This window comes from Gopherus flavomarginatus, chromosome 1 (assembly GCF_025201925.1).
Source record: "Gopherus flavomarginatus isolate rGopFla2 chromosome 1, rGopFla2.mat.asm, whole genome shotgun sequence".
In the NCBI taxonomy this organism is placed as follows: domain Eukaryota; kingdom Metazoa; phylum Chordata; order Testudines; family Testudinidae; genus Gopherus; species Gopherus flavomarginatus.
The window spans coordinates 98096746-98118554 of NC_066617.1; the positions used below are offsets into that span (position 1 = coordinate 98096746).

The 21809-nt window shown below is 39.0% G+C and overlaps 1 protein-coding gene across 8 annotated transcripts in view; it reads right to left on the reverse strand.

Moving 5' to 3' along the window:
• Nucleotides 1-21809, reverse strand: part of TNRC6B (trinucleotide repeat containing adaptor 6B) — a 217752-nt gene that overhangs the window by 170403 nt on the left and 25540 nt on the right. For 5 of the 8 annotated variants that reach the window (XM_050916884.1, XM_050916874.1, XM_050916864.1 and 2 more), the window contains exon 3: nt 11718-11785. The exons of 1 other annotated variant lie outside the window; for it this stretch is intronic. In XM_050916884.1, coding sequence (XP_050772841.1) covers nt 11718-11785 — 68 coding nt within the window. Of the gene's footprint in view, nt 1-11717; nt 11834-21809 lie in introns of those variants that run through there. 2 more of the 8 variants (XM_050916809.1, XM_050916828.1) reach the window with 2 other exon arrangements.

The window sequence follows — 21809 nt, forward strand, 5'->3', positions numbered from 1 at the left end:
TGCCTGGAGAGAAAGGAAAAACTTAAGGGAATTACCTTTTTCTCCAAGAGATTGGGGAATTAGAGATACAACCAGTACTCCGCCTGCAGGCATGACATCATGAAGCTAGGAGAGAGAAAAAAGACAAGAGGACCCTCTATGCTTGGAAGATGAGGATGAAGATCCAAGTCATAATGAATTACAGAGCAACAGGAGCCCATAAGAGAGAAGGCTATGTTTTCATCTACTGAAGGGATGTACCCAATTATTGCCTTGTGATCCTGAATTGTTGCTCATGAATTCACAGGGAGAATTGGTGGCTTGTAATGCTTTTTCACAATTTACAGCTGACTAAGAGAGAATGTGGCCATTCCTCCTTTATGTTGACTTTGTGATCTTCCATACTTTTGAAGGCTGACTATTACTATGCCCCTGAAGTCAACCCAGAAGCTCCAGACAGTACAGAATAGAGACGAATGCTTCCTCAGCACCACGGGCTGGCTTGAACACCATTTATGCTCAGGTCTCCACAGTGGCTCCCCAGTTGCTTCCAAGTGCAATTACCAAAGTTGGAGATAATCTTGGAGCCTTAAAGTCAGGGACATTTATCTGAGAGGCTATTATTTTATGCTCTGCCAAGGCAGAAAAGATCAGTCATGACCTTAAATTTGAGCACAGTACAGCTGGAATTTTTGAAGACACTTGAGAATCAGACATCCAACTCTCACTGAATTTCAATGGGATTTGAGCACTTAACTCTCTTAGGCTTCTTTAAAAATCCCAGGAGTAGGGCTCTTCCAGCTGAAATCCCCCACACCTTTGAAATTCACTCTTTTTAGCAGGCAATCAAAGCCAAGCTACCTTCAGTGTATAGCAAGACTAAAAAAGGAGAATTCATCAACAGTTTTCCTTCTGTATTTTAAACTTCTGTAAAGATACCAGCTATTACTAGGGCCCCAGAACACGTTAGAAATTGGCAAAACACAATTTCATTCAAAATGATCCTAAAGCACTTCATAAACTATTCATATACTAATCTTTTCCTCCAAGCAATGAAATGCAGCCACCTCTGGAATGAAACATAGCAGCTATTGTATAGAACCCAGAAAAACTACTGAACAGTTTAAGACAGGAAGTGAAGAATATTTTGTCCAATCAAAACAATGAGAATTTTAGGTTAGTAATTATGGAAACTGGAATTTGTCCAGGACACAGGGATTAAAATTCTAAACTTCATAAAAAGCTCCCAAGGGTTTTTTTTTAATGAATACACATGATCAGGACCTCTGTTTCAAGTCTCCTCTATAAAAAAAAAATAATAATAAAAGCATTGCCAGAAGCACAATTCTCCCAAACAAATATTGCACTGAGACACTGGTTCATACTGAGGAAAGAAAGCCCCCTACATAGTCACCAAAAGCTGAGTCTTCCTCAGGCTCACTTCCATTCAATAGCCAGGGCATAACCCTCCTTAACTAGTGAGATCAAAAGGCATGCATTAACTTGCGCTATCAACAATTCTGTACAGAGCAGTCTCTCAGTTTAATAAATATTTTAACAAATAAAGTTACTGTAATAGTAAATATTGATTTTTTTCTATTGTTGAAAGAATGTAGAGAATGGGAAAACTTCTTTTCATGCCTATGCATGTCCAACAGTCTGTACTGTGGAGCACTCCCCATATCCCTGCTGGTTGTAGGCGGAGCATAGATCAACAGTCAGCGAGGGGCCAGGACAGCCCTTCTGTGGAGAACCACAGAACGATGCTTCCAAACTGAAAAATAATAAACAAACATGTAAGTCACCTAACTAACAAATGAACCTTGTGTATCAGACCCTTAGGGAACAGACAAATATCCCTTTATACAAATGTGCATTTTACCTTAGAATCTATGAAGAGAGAGGAGAGAACCAACCATTTGGATTGAGACTTGCGAATCCTCTCCAGGTGTGCCAGAATGTTGGACATCAAAAGGTACTAAAGAAAATTCACAGGTTAGAAGGAAAATTTCCCCTCTCACCCGCTGTCATGTGATAGTCTGTACTGGGGGAGTGCAAAGTAGTACTCACTCCTAGAACGAGAGGAGGATTCAAACTATGTTCATGGGAACTGACACCATGGTTAGTGTTGGCACAGCACATTCTGAAGTATCCTTCCCCTGAAGGCCAAATCTGAGGAGGAAAGGACACCAATCTTGTAGTGCTTTGTGAATGTATGCACTGATGTCCACCTATCTGTCTTACAGATTTCTTCGTATATAATCTATAGGTTTTAGCAAATACATGCCTTGATCCATCTTGCAAAGGAGGATGTAGAAGCCTTCTTCCCTTTAACTGAAGTGAGATACAAGATGAAAAGAGCTGTGTTTTTTCAATAAGGCTCTGTGATATCGAGACAGATTTTAAGTGCTCCCTTGGCACCCAATTTATGCCATTCAGTCTACTCAGGATACTCTGGATTAGGGCAAAAGGTAAAGCCACTTCTTGCGATCTGTGAAAAACAATATGTATGTCTGGAATAAATGGGTCTCTCTGAATAATCACTTTGTCCTTACAGAAAATACACAGATGAGGCTCCATAAACAATGCTTCAAGTTCCAATACCCTCTTATCTGAGGTAACTGCCACTAAGAAAGCCACTTTGAGAGTTAAAGTAGACCAAAATGGAGTGTAGCAGTTCAAATGGTTATTTTGTTAAGACTCCTAGCATCAAATTCAAGATCCAAAAAGGGAACATGTGCACTATGGGAAGACTAATAGGGGTTGCTACTTTAAGGAATCTGATGTGATGACTAAAAATCATCTTTGGTCTCTTATGATTCAAGATACTTGATATGGAAGCAACCTGTTTCCCCAAAGTCCTAGGCTTTAGACCCTTGGCTAGCCAATCCAGTAGGAACTCTAAGACATCCTTTACATTAGCTTTTTTGGTATTAACGTGCCTTTCTTAGCACCAAAACTGGAATTTATTCAAGTTATCCCATATATCTTGCTAGCAGAAGCTTTTCATCATGTTACACGAGTATCCATAACTCACAATATCCCAAAGACCTCGGTTCTCCCCTTTTAGCTTCCACACTGTTAGTTTTAGCAGATCTGGGTTTGAGTGGCAAATCAGTCCCCTGGGTCAGAATTCCTTCCCAGGCTGGTAATTTCAGAGGAGGTTTGCATCTGTATCCTCACTACGTTGATGAACTATAGTCTGTGGGACCAGTATAGGGCAAGTTGGGATGATTGTGACCCATTCACCTAAGATTTTTTTCTGGCCTTGCCAGTAGAGGTATGGGGAAAGATAAAGCCAGCCATGTGGCCCACTATGAGAGAGAGCGCACACACATCAACTGCTTCCACTTTGGGATCTTGGCTCCTTGTGAAGAAACTCACTCTCTTTTGATTTTCCCTTGAAGCAAAGAGATCTATGACTGGAACTGTGAACTTTTTCCAACATCTCCTGAAACACAGAAAGATTCAGACTATTTCCCTGTGTCCAATACCGTCCTGCTGAGCCAGTCCTCTACTGTGTTCTCCCTCCCCTTTATGTGAATAGCTTTCAGAGAGAGGATATAATACTCTGATCAAATCAGAGATTAATCACTTCCTTGTGGAGGAAGGAAGATTTTGTTGGCTGATGTGTGCTATTGTGATGTCTCTGGGGATGAGTAAGATTTTGATTGACTGTTGAAAATAGAGGCGGGCTAGTCTGGTGGCACTTATATTTAGCCATTTCCATTTCTCTTCTCCAAACTGAAACATGTCCCAGGTTACTCTAGAGATGGAATATGCACCTCACTCATGAAGACCGGCACTGGCAGCGACCATGAGTCTAAGCAGCTCTAACATAAGATACACCTGTTGAAATCTCAAAAGACAAGTCCACCACTTGAGGGAGGAAGTGAGTAACTGTGGAACAGTGATTCTTCTATCCTGATGTGTTACAATTTTCCCCAAAATGTCAAGGGGAGTTTTTGGAGCATCCTCATACAAAATCTGGCCCATTGTAAAGTGTCCACACATGAAATTAGCTTGCTGAGCAGTTGTGTCAGGATTTTTAGGGATGTCTGATTACCAGATATTTGGTGAATTAATGCGAGGAGCTTCTCTTATTTCTCCTCTGATACGAACATCTTGTCCTTCTTGATGTTTAGGATTACTCCTAAACGTACTAGTCGCCGAGACAGCTGGGAGGTGACTCTTCTCTATGTTTGCCAGAAACCCATGATCCTGTAGGAACGTTACAATATCCTCTAGATCCTAACACACCATCTGCTAGACCATTTCCTGATCAGATTCCTGTCCTAAGTAGGGGTAAGTGTATATCCCTCTCCTCTCTCAGATCAACCACTAAGACCACCAGAATCTTTCCAAGTTTGGAGGCTGTAGCAAGTCTAAATGAGAGAGCTCTGTACTGAAAATACTTCCTGTCATAATAAGCACAGACATTTTCAGTGGCTCTCCTAGACTGGCATGTGAAGATAGGTCTCCCTGAAGTATAATGACGTCATGAAAACTAGGAATGATAATGCCATGACGACAGACATTCGGATTTCCATCCAGAACCTCAAAGCCCCTGTGCATTAGTTGAGAAACTTGCAATCTAAAATGGCGCTCATGTCCCCATTCTTCTTTGGAACCACAAAGACTATCAAGTATGCTCCATAAAATCTGTCTAGTTGGTACCAGCTCTACAGCTACAATGAAAAGAAGGAGTTTGAGCACTTTGTTTACTTTTTGGTTTTTGATAGGTTCTTCAACCTGTGGGAGACTAACTTGTTTCTGTGGGATTTGGTTATTCTGATGGCATAATCCTATAGAACCATCTCTAGTACCCATTTGTATGAGACAGATGTCAACCATAAGTGGGCAAATTTCTGAAACTCCCCCTTCCCCTAGATAAGAGGTCTGCTCAGACATGGGACACTAACTCAGATAGATGGTTTGGGGGTATTCTAGAAGAGCTCTGAAGTTTCCCAATCTACTGAAATGGGACCATCTACCTCTTCCAGATCTGAAGTTTTTGTGGATTTCTTGTGGGCTGGTACCATGAAAAGATGAAGTGTAGCAAAAAGAAAGGTCTATAGTTTTTCTTAAGTTGATAAGACAGAAGAGACTATCTATTTACCTTCTTCTGCTATTGCTTTGTCCATGTCCTCAACAAACAGTTTGCCCCCTGAGTACTTGGCAGACGCCTCAAAGTTCTTAGAAATGGATCAGTTTTCTGTATGTTGGCTCTTTTTGGCAAAAGCCTCTCCTTTGGAATGAATCAGTGTGTCTTTAACCAAGGCAACAACTGCTGCATCTATCTTTGGCAGAGTGATCAAATCTTTTTTGTCTCTGCTAAGGACCTGAACCTCTGGATTTGTCCTTTCAGATGCTTGCATTCACTAGGGAACTCCCACTCAGCCTTGATTACCTCTTCAAACAATGGGTGTAGTGAAACATAGTTCTTTCTTTGTTTTACCTGGAAAATACTTCTGAGAGGCTTTCCTGGGCTGGTGGATCCTGGAGTGTCTCAAGGAGCATTTCCAGTGAGTTAGCACCTTCCAGAACATATCATCATATATCTTGGGGTGGGGGGAGGCAGACCCTCTCTTGTAAATCCTTCTGTAGTTCCACACAATCTGAAACAGGTAAGTCCCTTTTCTCCAAGGAGACTGAATTAGATGAGGAGGAAGAAGTTTGTCCCCTCACTCTTTGATCTCTTCCATTTTTTAGCATTATGGCCCTTAGTGTTTCTTACTGGGAAGGAATTAAAAGAGAAAGAAGAAGAGACTCTTCTTTGAATGTCTTTTTTCTGAATGCCATAGTCCCTGGAGCACTTTTGTCCTCACTTGGCAGGGCAGACCCTGGGCCAGAGTCTGAACTGCGTAGCACTTTTATTCTGCAGGCTTTTTTATTTTTAAATAGATCTTTAGTGTTAGCTGCTAGTTTCTCTTTTGAGGTCTCCTTTAGACTTTGACTCTTTTTTGGGGGCGGGGGGGAAGAAGGGGGGGAACGACACATGAGGCTGGAGCAAAGTCATGTCTCAAACTTGTTTCTGAGGTGGAGAGTCCTTCAGAAGCATGCCACTGAATTTCCTCCAGGATGACAGAGTTTTGGGAAACAAAGGAGAATTTTTTCTGCTTCCTTTATCAGAAAAGACTCAACAAGCATGGAGCAAACCTGTCTGACCAGACTGAAGTAGAGCCACTTCATTATTTCAGAGGGCACCCCTGAGGCTGAGGGGATGATGGTCCCCATGGACCTACTAGTGGGGGAGGATGGTTGCTCACCCTCTGAAATAAATTGTTCATTGGCTAAGAGTGGGACAAGGCTGCTGCATAGCTGCAGTGGTGGCTGCTGCTGCTCCCTTGGAAGGCTGAGATGCCATTATGGGATCTGCTTAAACCGTCTCTTGCATTCCCCCTGGGCTGGAGGCCCTCGGTGGCCCAATTCCCTGTCTAAGTCATCACACCAGCCATAGGAGTTAGGTCCCATGTCTGGAAGGCTACAAGGGGATCTGGCCTGCTCTAGCACCTTCAGGTTGCCCTTTGGTATGTCTGCATGCTCCTATCTGCTGCTAGGATACTTTGTCCAAATACCACTGGGTAAAAAGCAAGACTTGGAGGACATTTGTGGCTCCTTTTTCTCTTCCTTATCAGCCATGAGCCAAGATTAAAAAAAGGGGAAAAACAGCTCTGTTCTGGCAATAATCAGACCCTACCCTATTCCACAATCCAGCAGAGGGTCTGAGCAAAAATTAGCTCAGAAACTCCTGGTCAAAAGAAGAAAGCACCTTCCCTCCTACATTTAGTTTTAGAGGTCTCCAATCAGTCGAATTTAGGGCTGTCAATCGCAGTTAACGCACAAGATTAGCTCAAAAAATTTGATCACAATTAACTGCACTGTTAAACAACAGAATACCAATTGAAATTTCTTAAATATTTTGGATGTTTTTCTACATTTTCAAATATATTGATTTCAATTACAACACGGAATACAAAGCGTACAGTGCTCACTTTATACAAATGTAGTCATTTTTGTTACATAACTGCACTCCAAAACAAAACAATGTAAAATTTTAGACGCTAGAAGTCCACTCAGTCCTACTTCCTGTTCAGCCAATCACTTAGACAAACAAGTTTCTTTACATTTGCAGGAGATAATGCTGCATGCTTGTTTACAATGTCACCTGAAAGTGAGAACAGGTGTTCGCATGGCACTGTCGTAGCTGGCATTGCATGATATTTACATGCCAGATGCGCTGAAGATTCATATGCCTCTTCATGCTTCGGCCATTGTTCAGAGGACATGCCTTCCAGGCTGATGATACTCGTTAAAAAAATAAAGCGTTAATTAAATGTGACTGAACTCCTTGGGGGAGAACTGTATGTTCCTGCTCTGCTTTATCCACATTCTGCCATATATTTCATGTTATAGCAGTTTTAGACGATGCCCCAGCACGTTGTTCACTTTAAGAACATTTTAACTACAAATTTGACAAAATGCAAAGAAGATACGAATGTGAAATTTCTGAAGACAGTTACAACACTTGACCCAAGATATAAGAATCTGAAGTGCCTTCCAAAATCTGAGAGGGAGGAGGTGTGGAGAATGCTTTCAGAAGTCTTAAGTAACACTCCAATGCAGAAACTACAGAACCCAAACCACCAAAAAAGAAAATCAACCTTCTGCTGGAGGCATCTTGAGTCAGATGATGAAAATGAACATGCATCGATTGGTCTGCACTGCTTTGGCTCGTTATTGAGCAGAACCCGTCATCAACATGGATATGTCCTCTGGAATGGTAGTTGAAGCATTAAGGGACATATGAATCTTTAGCACATCTGGCATGTAAATATCTTGCAACGCTGGCTACAACAGTGCCATGCAAACGTTTGTTCTCATTTTCAGGTGACATTGTAAACAAGAAGTGGGCAGCATTATCTCCTGCAAATGTAAACAAACTTCTTCGAGCGATTGGTTGAACAAGAAGTAGGACTGAGTGGACTTGTAGGCTCTAAAGTTTGACATTGTTTTATTTTTATTTTTGAATGTTTTATTTTTTTTGTACATAATTCTACATCTGTAAGTTCAACTTTCATGATAAAGAGATTGCACTACAGTACTTGTATTAGGTGAATTGAAAAGGAGTATTTATTTTGTTTTTTACAGTGCAAAATATTTATTTATAATAAAAAATAAATATAAAGGGATCTCTGTACACTTTGTATTCTGTGTTGTAATTGAAATTAATATTTGAAATGTAGAAAACATCAAACATATTTAAATAGTATTCTAATTAATTGCGCAATTCATTTTTTTAACCACTTGAGAGCCCTAGTCAAATTCATTTTTTTTTTTAGTCCTATCCAAAAAGTCTCCACTACAAAAAGAGATGACTCCTGGTCTACAACCTGCCCAGGAATGGAGGCAGAGAATTCTGGCATTCTCCACAGACAGGCAGCCCTGGCCCCAGACTAGCTGACAATCTTTGCTCTGCCACCAACCAGCAGGGAGACGGCAAATGCCTGACACTACAGAGTGTGCGGGGAGGGGGGGGGGAAGAGATGAGAAATAGCAGTGGAAGTGATCAGCAGATTTGAATTACAAATAAACATTTACTGAAGAACACAAGTCTCTTCCCTATTCCTTGAGCTCACAAATTGAGCTCAGCTTCTTACCAATGGACGTCAATACATGAGCAGTACAGATGATCACCACCACCTGCAGGGGTCAGTTTGCAATTATAGAGGCTAGTACTGAGCTCAATAACCAAATATTTCACTTAAGCCAATGACTTTAGAAGTCCTAGTTTTTTCTCTTTAAAAAATTATTTCAATTAATATCAATCACGTCTATTGTCTGAACTGCTAGTGGCAGATTTCTAAGAGAAGCACATTTTATTTATATTCAATAACCAAGGTCAAACAGTTTAACAAGCAAATACCCTGACACCCCATCAGAATTGTAACAGCCTTTTCAATGTACTTAATTATACACCTTCCATTACAGCTTTTCTTTAATGCAGTAACTGTATAATAATGGGTTCAGTCTTTTTTATCCTGTTCGATATTTCAAAAACACATTGGCAACAAGTACTATCACAGCCTATTTCCTAACAGTAACAAAACCTCTGCATGACATCATCATTTGTTTTCTAAAATTTCCAGAGGCAGCATAGATTGGTTAGAAATAAAATATTTTTATTTTTGAGAGAGATAGACAGAGACAGACGGTTCAGTTAATGAAATCAGGACCCTTCCAGATGGAATCACAGACCAAGGTAGGTCAGTCCTATGCTTCAACAATCTTGACAGTGTTCTTTTAATACTAGACCCTCCTGCAAGGCACTCTAGTGAAGGTGTTTCTATCCCCTGATAAAATAAACTGTGAGATTCAACCCCACTACAGAAATAAAAAGTCTTCAGGCCAACTGACAGTTACAAAAGCCTGCTAATGTATACCATTATGTACACAGTAATCTCTAATGAAGGAAACTTCACATGTTAACCAATGCCATGCAAGCACTACACCTATTGATAAGTCTCTAAATAAGTGCATGTTTCCATTCCCATTCTCCCTTTATCCACTAACAAACCCTATTTACCTATTACACATCCACATTTGAGTCCCTTATACACCAAAATGCAATCTACTTCTCTTCAATAACTAGCCTCAATTTCATTTGATAATTAACGGGGAGGGTAACAGTAAAGTCTTCCTATGCCTCATCCAAGTACTAATAGCTCCAAAGAAGTGATTATAGAATAAAATATTCATTGAAGATGTCAACATAGTTGAAAATGAGACATTTTTTGAACCACTATAAGAATAAAAGTTATTGGAAACACAAATTGTCTTGCGACTATCATCAATTTTTATTTCCAGTTGCCAGGTCAATGAAGCATAAGCAACAAGAGCCAAACTTTAAAAAACAAAACAAAACACTGTAACCTACAGTATATTCACTTAGGTAGACGAAAAATTTATATTCTGGGTAAAAGGAAATCCAGATGACTAATCAAGCAAAAAGCAATGTCCTCAACTAAGTACTGTGTTTATAGTACAGCTGAATAATGTGACTATTCTTGTATTTTAGTGGAGGTATCAAAACTGTAGTTTTATACTTGTACAAATTTTATTAGTAACCTAATTAGGACTTAGTTCTTTAGGGAAAGCTCTGGCATTTTACCCTGTATTTGTACAACATCTAGCACAAAGGGTCCTTGATCCTGATTGGAACCCTTGGACACCACTGGACGGTAATACAAATAATTTGGCGAGGAACTCTGCCCACTCCCAGTTTTGAATATTCACTCCAGTCAAAATAGTTCTGGAAAGGTAGAATATAGTGTTGTAAGTCACCTGAAAAGCTGCAGCTAGAAATCAGGTCAGCTGGGAAAGAATTTTCAAATTTTATTCACAGTAAACAAATGCAGCAACAAAAGGCAGAGCACATTATTTCAATGAGGCCAATATAATACCCCTCCATGTTATTCTCTGCAATCATACTTAGTTTCACCATTAAGTCTCTGAGAAATTTTATTAAAGCAGGAAGTTAACTTCCACGTTTTTACGTTATCTGCTTCATTTCAAAAATTTTCCGCATGTTTCAATCACCACACGTTTGCAACTCTTCTTCAATTTATTGATACTAGTATGAACAGAAAGAAATGGCAACAATTATTTGGAAAAGCTTGGCTCATTTCCATAATAGAAAAGAATGCATCTGCTCAATACTAGAGCCTCCCTGAGTTCCTCTTAGTTATCGATCTAAGAAACAACTTCAGCCACAGAGGCAGCAGACTGTTGCTAGCCTACTAAAGGCATAACACCAGAACCAATGAAACAACACAGTTCCCTGCATTAGCTAAAAGGCAGTGTTTTGGGGTCAGTAGGATCATTGTCCTCCTTTAAATGACGAAGTGACACTGGAATTGTATGTAAAAAAAAGTTTCTATGGTCTGGCTCTGCCGAAGATCCAAGATCTTCCTGACCTCTATAAAGAGAGAAGTCAAGAACAGGATAATCACCATAATGTTGGCACTGGCTCGAGCAAAGGAATTATCTAGGATATACGTAGGACATCCACCATTATAGTACCATTAGCAAAGGGCTTCCCCCTCCCCCAACCAAAGAAAAGTTTCTAGATTTCCACCAAAAAGTACTTAGAGACATATTTTCTCCATGCACTTTCTTAATAGAAATGAGTCAATTTCTTTTTTGATTACATTTCCTCTTTCCTCAAACTATAAAAGGCCAGCATCTAAATGGTCCATCCTGTAAAGGACATTTCATTTACAATTCCAGTTTCTTTTTGAAAATTTATTTTAATGTAACATTCACATTTCAGGGAGCACCAATCTACCAGATGCACACCAAGGGTTGACTATGGGCAAATTCTTCTTTTGTTGCATTTCAGGGGTTTTATAAGACAAGGAACATGTAAAGCTTCATATACATATTTCCATTGGTAAAGTGAGTTCACTTTCTCAGCTCTAGCTTCCTAATGCCATTAATCCTTTAACTACAAATTCTGATTAACCCACTGCACAATACACAAAGCAGAATTTTGTGTTTCAGAACATAAGGCAAATCAGCACACTGACTTTTCAGTTACTAGCTACTATGAAATATAGGTATTTAAGAAACCAAGGGCGAGCACCCCAAGAACAACCAATGCTTCCAGCACGTTTAAACAAGAGTGATTCCCACCATTTACTATGGTAAGGCCCTTTTTAAATAAACGTGAGACTCACTGTTTGTTTTCTTCACCAGGAGGTGGAGTCTTGCCATGCCCTTCCATTACAAAATCCTCATGTTCCATCTGCAAAGGCAAGCATTGCAGGTCAGAAATTGGTGAAGCAAAGTGCATGTCACCTTAACGTGTCCTTTTTCCACATACCACAACTTAATGTAGCCACTTTATTTCAGTGACTGGTCCAGAACAGACCATCTAGATTCTAAACAATGAATTCACACCTTCATTCCTCTTATTGTGGTATCATTCTACAGCACAATTTCCAGAATGCCTGTGTGAATAACAAAATAAGAGCTTCCGAGAGAGGAAGGATGGTTTAATGACTAAAGCAAAAGAGCAGTAGTTAGGAGACTTGGCTCTGTCATGGACTTCCTGTGTAGCCTTGCCCAAGCACTTCACCTTTCTACTTCAGCTTCCCTATATGTAAACTGGGAGTAAAAATACTTATCTACCTCACAACATCTTTAGGATTAATTAACATTTTTAAAGGACTTTGTTTTTACATTACCCTCCATTCCCGGATCCCAAAGTACATTTTGTGAAAAAAAACTTTTGTATTAAAAAAAAAAAAGACCTGCCCATATGCATACCGCCACATACTGTAGCCAGCGGAAGAAAAAGCCTAAGCTAGCCTTCAAACAAATGCTGTTCCAGTGATAAAGTAGGCATTTCCTCTGGCTCTCAGGATAGAAGATTCAAGAGACAATAAGGAAGTTTTTTGTTTAATTATCTTATATTCTTCTCCACAATTCCAGTGTGTATTTTAAACTATTTCTTAGCAAGAAAATCAGAGCACTCAAACACTACATCTAATCATCATCAGTGAAACAATTACCATTCAATTACCTCCCTTAGCTAGAATTTCCTGCACTGGCAGCAGAATATTTCACGTTTATATAAAACCACACATAAATTTATTACATATAACCAGAGCCCTGCATGGATACAGAATTTGTATCTGCATCAGATCTGTGATCTGCAAAAATGGTTCATGGATATCCACATGTGCAGATATAAAGCGGGTATCTGCAGATTTGCAGGGCTCTCTACATAAACATCAACACATGCACATTTAGCAAACTTACACACCATGTGAAGTAAGCTAGCCACGCTGCAATACTTGATGTAGGCTTGCAAACATCTTAGTCAGAGATGACAGATAAAATCAACTGACTGATACCCAAAAAAGAAACCTGTGATCCACTGTTTGAAACTGGGTATAGTGGGGGAAAGAGCATTAATATAGGAGGTAAGGGTAACCTGCTTTGGTAGTTCTTTGGAAAACACAGTAGGACCCTCCCGATCTGTAACTCAATACTGTCGAGCAGTGACAAAAAAAATTACTTATGCGAGGCACTGTCTGAACATCCAAAGATGACATTTTACAAGGACAAGAGAAGCAACATAATTGTCTGGGTAGACAAGTACTCCTGAACAAATCCACAGATGCACTGTAAAAGATCAGTGAGCTATAAGCAAGTAGCGATGTACAATAAACATATAGTCCCAAACAAAACACGTTTAAGATTGATACATATTTACATCAGTGACTATTTAAAACATCATCAAAACATTGTAGTTATTTTTAAAAAATGCTTGAAAGCCAGGAAATTCACTGTAGTTTTGCAAACAAGCATAACTTCCATCCATTATGGAGTCTGGGGTCTTAAAGACCTATGGAATGGGTGAAGGAGGTAGATACAGTAGAGTTTCTACTTATTATAGCGCAGTGAAGTTCTCTAGCACAATGTAATGGCACACGGAAGAAGGTATTCATATGCAATACAGAAACGAAAGGAGAGATTCTACTGTGTTTTTCTATATACGCTCAGGAGGCTTGGGAAAGGTCTGTTGCCAATATGAGATAAGTCTGAAATCTGTATGTACAGAAAATGAGGAGAGGGTTTGTCTTGGAAATAAGTGAATAGTAATTTGGGGAGAAGGACTGGATAGATAGCACAGATATTTATATAGAGTCAGAGTTAAGCGAAACTGACATCTTTTATAAAATGCAAATTCACTCCCATAGAGGCCAATAGACAGGAGCAAATTATGGCAGGTAAAATATAAAATGGAAATTAGGAGAGAAAAATGGGAATCTGAAGAGCAAATAAAGACAAAAAAAGTCTTTAAATATATTAGAAGCAGGAAGCCTGTGACAGAGAAGGAGTAAAACGAGCAATTAAAGGAAGGATAAGAACATTTCATAGAAGCAAAATGATTAGTTTTTAACCAAAGGAATGTTGGGGAGATCCCTTTATTAGACCTACTCCTTTCAGGTAATAAAGATGAGTGACAGTCAGAAACTGACATTTTAGAAAAAGAGGAGGAATTTATACAAATTCATAAACTAAACAGCAGCAAGTGACAAGGACCTGAACGTACTGAAAGGATTTAAGAATGAAATCTGATGTGTCAAAGGTAGCAAATGCTGGAAGCTTAAAAGACATCAGGAGGGACCTATAACCATTGAGCATTACTTCAAATACCAGGAAAATTGTTTGAAATTGTAATTTAAAATATAATTATAAAATACCTAGAGTTGCCAGGTATTATAAGGGATCATTTCTCTAGAGAAAACAATCAGGCCTTTTTGCTACATTAAAATTCTCTATGTCCACGAGATAATGGAGAATGAAGTGCCTAACAATTTATTTGGATTTACAAAAATCCTTATGCAAAGTTTCTCAAAAGAAGCTATTAGAAAAATTAAGCAGTTATGGAGTTAGAGATAAAGTACCAGCACAGATGAGAAAAAAAACAAGAGACAAAACATAGTGGGAATAAATGGGAAATAATACAGCAAAAGGTTAAGAGTAGGATGCTCCATGGATCTGTACAAGGATGTGGTTCTTTGATATAAATTGAGTATCACTCAACTGGAAAAAGAGGTGAATAGGGAGGCAGATGACATTTACTTAGGCTAGTCAAAACTAGAGAAAACTAGGGGGGAACCTTCAGAGGGACCTAACAAAGCTGTGTGTGTGGGCAGCACAGTGGCAGCTTCAATTCAGTGTTGAAAAATACAAGGTAGTACACACAGAAAGAAACACAATACAGCAGTGGTTCTTAACCTTGGGGTGCAAAATGCCCTTTCTGGGGATGCGAGACATGCCAGATTTTTTTTGAAGGTAAATCATCGAAAACACAAATTAAGCATGGGCACAGAAGTACAACTACTTTGTTTCATCAAACCTATGTCTTTATTAACATTTTTTTTTATAATTACTGTAATACACAAACAAAAAATATATCTAGGTTTAAGGGGTGCGAGAACATTTTACGATTTTTGATAAGGGTGCAAAAACATATTTTTTGAGAACCAAGGGGGTGCAGGCTGCAGTAAAGGTTAAGAACCACTGAATTTTAAATTAACTGGTCAGAAAGAGGACTTTCACTTCAGTGTAGAAAGCTCAGTGAAAATCTCCGCTCTGCATGCTGCATAATCAAAAAGCAAGACAAATATTCGGCTGCATAAGGAATAGTCTGGAAAGTAACACTGACATGATTATAATATTATGTAAATCAATGGTATGCGCTCTTCTGAAATACTATATTTAGTTCTGGTCACTCAATCAAAAAAACCCAAACCATAGCTGAAATAGTGGGAGTTTAGAGACACAATGAAAATGTTTAGAAGTATGGAAAAACTTCCATATGACAAAAGAAAAAACAGTAGGATTGTTTTTCTTCTCTCAAACCGTATGAGACACATGAGAGAATAATAAATAGTGTAGAGAAATTAAAATGGGTGCCATTTTCCGCCACCTCTCAGTACAAGATGACATTCAATTATACTGAAAAACCACCAATTTAAAATAGAGAAGGAAATTATACATGGTGTAAAAAATAACTTGTGAAATTCACTGCTACAATATATCACTGAGGCCATGTGCTTAGAAGGATTTTTAAAAGTTAGATATTCATATGGATGAGAACAATCACAGATACGTTAGAGATGATTTAAAAAATAAGAGGGATAACTCCCATGCTTCAGGGCATAAGCAAATCTCAGAGGGGCTAGAAATTTCTATGAACTGGTCATTCCACAATTACCTGGTAGGTTGTTTCTTGGATCTTCCTTCAGAGCATTTGGTACTTACTACTGGCAATGGTTGGATACAAAATATTGGACTAGGTAGACTGCATGTCTGATTTGGTATGGCAATTTTACGTTCCTACATAGTTTGCAAAATCTTGGCTCCAAATTTCTTAGCTTTTGAACAACTGCTTTTTGAAATAACATTTTATGGACATTTAATTGGTATATATTTCTAACCATGAAATTTCATTCTACTCAAAGTGACTTTGTTACAAAATAAGGCATTATGGAATTCCAAATTTGTGGTGTTCTAACAATTCCAGGTCAAATTTACTCCACAAGTAAAATATTTTTCCTCCAGCCTATTCACTGTATCTTTATGGCTTATACATCATTGCTAGTAATTCTGGCATGCCACATGCTGCCCTCCATTATATCTGCCTTCAATTGGGATTTGCACAAAGATAACTGAGCATAAAATTTGAAAACAACGGAGTTGTGCACAGGAAACTCTGAAATTGGAACTCTGATTATGCACAAAGCCAGAAGAGACTCTTGTTCGTATTCTTACAGCTGGGTTGTTTCTACGGGGATGACAGGTAGCAAAATATCTGTCACCAAAGCAGACCAACAGCATTATGAACACAGACAGGGGACAGATGTGTTCATTCTATTTTAACGGAGCTTTGTTACTGGATTTCCTATGTTTTAGACATTATTTTGAAACACAGACTTGTGAAAGCTTTATTATAGTGAAAATAAAACCTAAAGAAATTCCTGCAACCCAACTAGTTCAGCTGGTGGAGCTTTTAAATTCCACAGAATATGCATGACCAAGGGAAAGAAGTTGTGTCATGCACTCTGGCACCCAACAGTTATATCTGCTGTGGTGTGAATGTGGAGGAGCTGCTTACCTTCTGTCATTGAAAGAGTGAAACCAATGGAATGGATAAGGTTGGATGCATAAGATATGCCATTTCCTTCCTTGGATTACAATTGGCTGAGGGCAGGCTTCAAGACTCATCCCTCTAAGCCTCCAAATCCCATCCACAGTCCCATGTGTCCTCACTCACTCTGCCTTCTTTTACTCCCCAGCAAGCCTCTCAATATCCTTTTACTGTGCCCTGACAATGCCAAGACCAGTGCTTATGCCCTCTCCTTTTAAGGAAGTTGGAGCCCAGCCTCCTTCCTGTGCTTCCATGATATGGTGTGATTTGTGGCAGCAACACACCTACCATTCGAATCCATACATAACAGTGTATTCTAAGTCCTCAGCCTATTTTGTCTTGCATGATAGGCAGAGAAGGAAAATTGTCTTGGAGTTCACAGAAATCAAAAGATTCTGTGACCTCTTTTTTCTCTCTTTTTTGACTTTGATGTAACAAGTGCCACTGTCAAAGGTGGACACTGCATGGGGGTCTTGGAAGGGGAGGGGAGTGATGAGAAAAAGAATAGGACTGAAGATTTTGCAAATGCTGCTGCTAAAGAAGCACAGTCACATCCACTCCACCCCCAGAGGAGTGAGGAGAAGCAGTAAAGGCACAGGAGCTGGCCGAGGCATAGATTTTCTCCTAACAGGGCTGCAGGGGGAGTCATCGATTCTAAGATCAGGAATCTGAAGAGAATACATTCACCACTTGTCCTTTATGGCAAAAGATATGGGTGCAAGCTTGAAGATGCCAGCAGCCAAGGAGATAGGACTTCAGGTAGCTGAGGCAAGATATTAATAACCTGCTATTTTTAGGAAAAATCATTGTGACAAACTTTTAATTCTAGCATTCTGGTTACTTCAAGACTATTGTTATGAAACCTATTTTTTAAAAACATAAAAAGTTCAGCTGTCAGTGCTGATCTAAAGATTTAACCAAAACTTACAAGTTCTGCTAGAGCCGGATATTGTTTTTCCAACAGTTTATTTCATATGAAACTTTAAGCTACCTACATTAGTTCTCATTGAGGATGAGAAATGAGTAAAATAAATCTGAAGTTTTTAATCCAAGTTGTTGCAGACAGAACGTACCAAAAACGTAAGAAATCTTATTCAACATCGAAAGACTACATTTTCCCAAATTCTGATGTTTCTAAGACATCTTTTTCCAATTAACCTCAACATCTTGCAAAAAGAAATCTCCTAAATCTCTACTTTAGAGAGCGTATATGAGAAATCTCAGCTGGAAGGATTGTTTTCAGAAGAACTTGAGGAAGGGATAGTTGTTAAAAAACAAAACACAAACATTAGGCTTACAACAAAAAGCTATTTAATCAGCGGAGACAAAATAAGGATATCTGAATAAATAGAAAAATATATATTCTTACATATAGTTAAGGTTGCTTGCAGAGTTCAATTAAAAAAAAAAAAACCAAACCACTATTCCCACTCATTCACCTCTCTAAAAAATCCTCTTGTAGGGCTCTAGTTTTCCATGGAGGAAATCTGTTCAACCACTTGCATTAAACAAGTGGATGAAAGAGTTTTGAAAAGGTTTTAAGACTTTTCAGTCAACAATAGCTCAAAAACATATAAACCAAAAGCTTCATATTCGACCCTTCACTATATCTCCATGAGGAACAGGTACATTTGAGAAACATTTTCAAGGGTCCAGCAAGCAAACTGCTGCTGAGGTTTTACATCTGTTTTAATCTAATGAAGCTCCAAATTTTATAACCTTGTCTACAACATTGAGGTTTCTCTCAAATTCTCCTATTGTTGCTCTAACACCAGTGCACTTCCCAGGCACTAGCAACAGCAAGAGTGCTATTGTAGATGGGCCACCAATATTTTCTCTACTGCATTACTCAGAGCTGCTCTGACTAAAATGTCAGCAACTTGTCACTAGCGCTCCTTCTGTTGCTAACACTAATGGAACTGCACCAGTGCTAGAGGAATAGTGGAAGAATTTGTCAAAAAACACTATATAGATGCATCTTATGAATCATCATAAAGGAGAAGAGGATATTGGCACATTATCTCCACCTGGCCTGACCAGAGGCCAAGCCAGGGATATCTTGGACAATCTGCACTGGGGAAAGAGTTCTGTCTATACTAGCATTTTTTCCCCACTTTATTTGCCTAGCTTTGGTAGTAGAAATGTTGAAAACACAATTTTAGACAAGTACAAGCATTTTCACTCCCATATCATCTAGCAGTGCCAGACCAAAGAGGCGGGAGAATTTCCAAAAGTTCTCAGTGTAGATGCATCCTCAGAGGGTGCATCTACATTAAAATAATGTAAAATTAGTTCCAATATTATGACAACCAACAACAGTGCAGCTACACCAGTGCTAAGTTGCTAGTATAAATGAGGTTCAGACACTGGATAATACTTAGTCCTGCCATGACTGCAGGGGACTGAACCAGATGACCTCTCAAGGTCCCTTCCAGTCCTATGATACTATGATTAACCAGCATATTAACAAAAGCTCATACAGAGCAGGTTTTCATGACATGGTGGCAAAAAATAAAAATAAAAATGCATAAGTCCTGTCTATACTACAGCTTTGGTCTTCCTATTATTAGTGAAGCTGTACTGTAGCTGGCACTTGCTGTAATATAGGTACTAATTTGTCTAATGTGGTCAAGACTGAGTATGGCTCAAGGAAACAGACATAGCAAAATCCAAAGGTTAGTGGGTTAACATCAAAACACACTGGGAAGAAGGATTGTGTAGTGATTATATCAAGGACTAGAACTTTAGGTTCTCCCTCTAATTCTGTCACTAATTCACGACGTGATCTTGAGCAAGCCACAACTTCTATGTCCCACCTCTAAAATGAATACGTTACTACTTACCTACCATACAAGATTACTAAGAGGCTTAATGTTAAGCACCTTGAGATCCCTGAATGAACGATAATCAAGACTCAGGACTCCACAGTGTTGTACAGACAAGACGACAGTTCCTGCCCCGGAAAGTTTACAGTCCAATTACTTAAGTGCAAAGTAATATCATACTGTAAAAGTTTTTCATTATCCACTAAATTGGTTAATTTAGAAGCTTTTTTATTTTAAATTAACTACAGTTTGAATACCTGGAGAAGATACTTGAAAAGCTTCAGTGTCGAGGCTTCTTCAGATAGCATTCAGTAGTATTTCAGGAAACCACTTCTCTCTCACACACACACACACACACACAACCCCCCACCCCCCACAGGCACAAAAAGTGTGCTAACTGTGAGAGCCTGTAAAGAAGAAGACCCATCATTTCCTGCAGCCTTCATAGATGACACCCTCTTATCTATTAACATAAATATTAATTATTATTATATTTCCTAGGAGTCCTAGGACCTCATTGTGGTAAGAGCTATACAAAACCCAAAACAGAAAGATGGTCTTTGCCATAAAGAGCTCACAATCCATTCTCTACATATAACATTTCTTTATCTTAGGGTGGATGGATGCATATATTTGTTAGTATAAAAAAAAGACAATTCACAAACTAAAAATGCGCAGCTGAAGATGACCTCATTCAAATCAGAAGGAATAATCAAGACCTTGAGCATTTCACAAGAATTTTGAAAAGAACCTGGCCACTATAGTAACATTCTATCTACCTAAAATTCTCTCTGTATTTTCACTTGGCTATTTTCTTCACTTCCCTCCTAAACACTGTTATATCACGTTTTCTTGAAAAGAATAACAGAGCTATAATCCATCCCTGAGATATCTGGATTCAACAGTGGGTGACCAATTCATATTGCTTTGGTGTTCTTGTTGGTGAAGTGTAATTTATAAATGTAATCACCACCGTTTTTTGCGGAGTGCATCCCTGCATACATGCTGCCATCTTAAGTAAAAAACAAACAAACAAAGTTTGATGAATATTTGTCAAACAAATTATCTGATAAGAAAAATCCTCTAACATAGGATAAATCTACACTGCAAAACAAAATAAAAAACCCACAGCAGCAAATCTCAGCGACTGGGTCAACTGATTCCAAGCTCATGCTACGGGCTAAAATTAGCAGTGTAGATGTTCCCATTCAGGTTGGAGCCTGAGCACTGAGACCCACCCACCGCACGGGATTTCAGAGCCTGAGCAGGAACATCTATTCCAAAGGGTTGGCAACCTTTCAGAAGTGGTATGCCGAGTCTTCATTTATTCACTCTAATTTAAGGTTTCGCGTGCCAGTAATACATTTTAATGTTTTCAGAAGGTCTCTGTCTACAAGTCTAATATATATAACTAAACTATTGTTGTATGTAAACTAAATAAGATTTTTTAAAAGTTTAAGAAGCTTAATTTAAAATTAAAATGCAGAGCCCCCTCGACCAGTGGCCAGGACCCAGGCAGGGTGAGTGCCACTGAAAATCAGCTCGCGTGCCATAGGTTGCCTACCCTCGATCTACACTGTCATAGAGTGAGCCAACAGTCAGTTGACCCAGGCTCCGAGACTCACTGCTCCAGGGTTGTTTTTTTGGGCATTTTTGGTTTGGTTTGTTTTTTTGCAGTGTAGATGTTGTCATAGTTACTATTGCACGTTTTCTTTTCAAATGGTCATGCCTAGATTGACTTACTACTACATATAATGCATTGCAGAGTTTAATGGTTATAATTAATTGCAAATAACTGTTTTCATACTCATGGCCTGAGAAAGCCAATCACCTGTGGAGAGCAGACAGCTTTGATGCAAGGGCATGATCTTTTGCAGAATCTAGATTTTCATTTTAAAAAATAAAATTTCTCAGCTTTAAAGTTGTGACAGTTACGTCAACTAATGTCTAGAAGATTAAGTGATATACTTTTGCCTTCCTAAGTTTGCAGAGATACAGTTCCTGTGCCTCTAGTGCTGCTCAGTTTTACCAAGCTGCAGCAGAGTGAAAGCAGATCAATCTTACCGAGTTTTCATAGAGGCTACTCAGTACTCTGTGGGCAGCTATGATTTTCAGGCATCTCAGCTGGACACCCAAAAAATGAGGGACACCCAACTAATAGACATTTCTAAAACTGTTGGGCAAATCATTAGACCAGCATCACATGGGAAATTTGTGGCAGAGTCAGAGCTATAACCCAGATCACAGGTCCCAATGCAATGCCTTAACCACAAGAC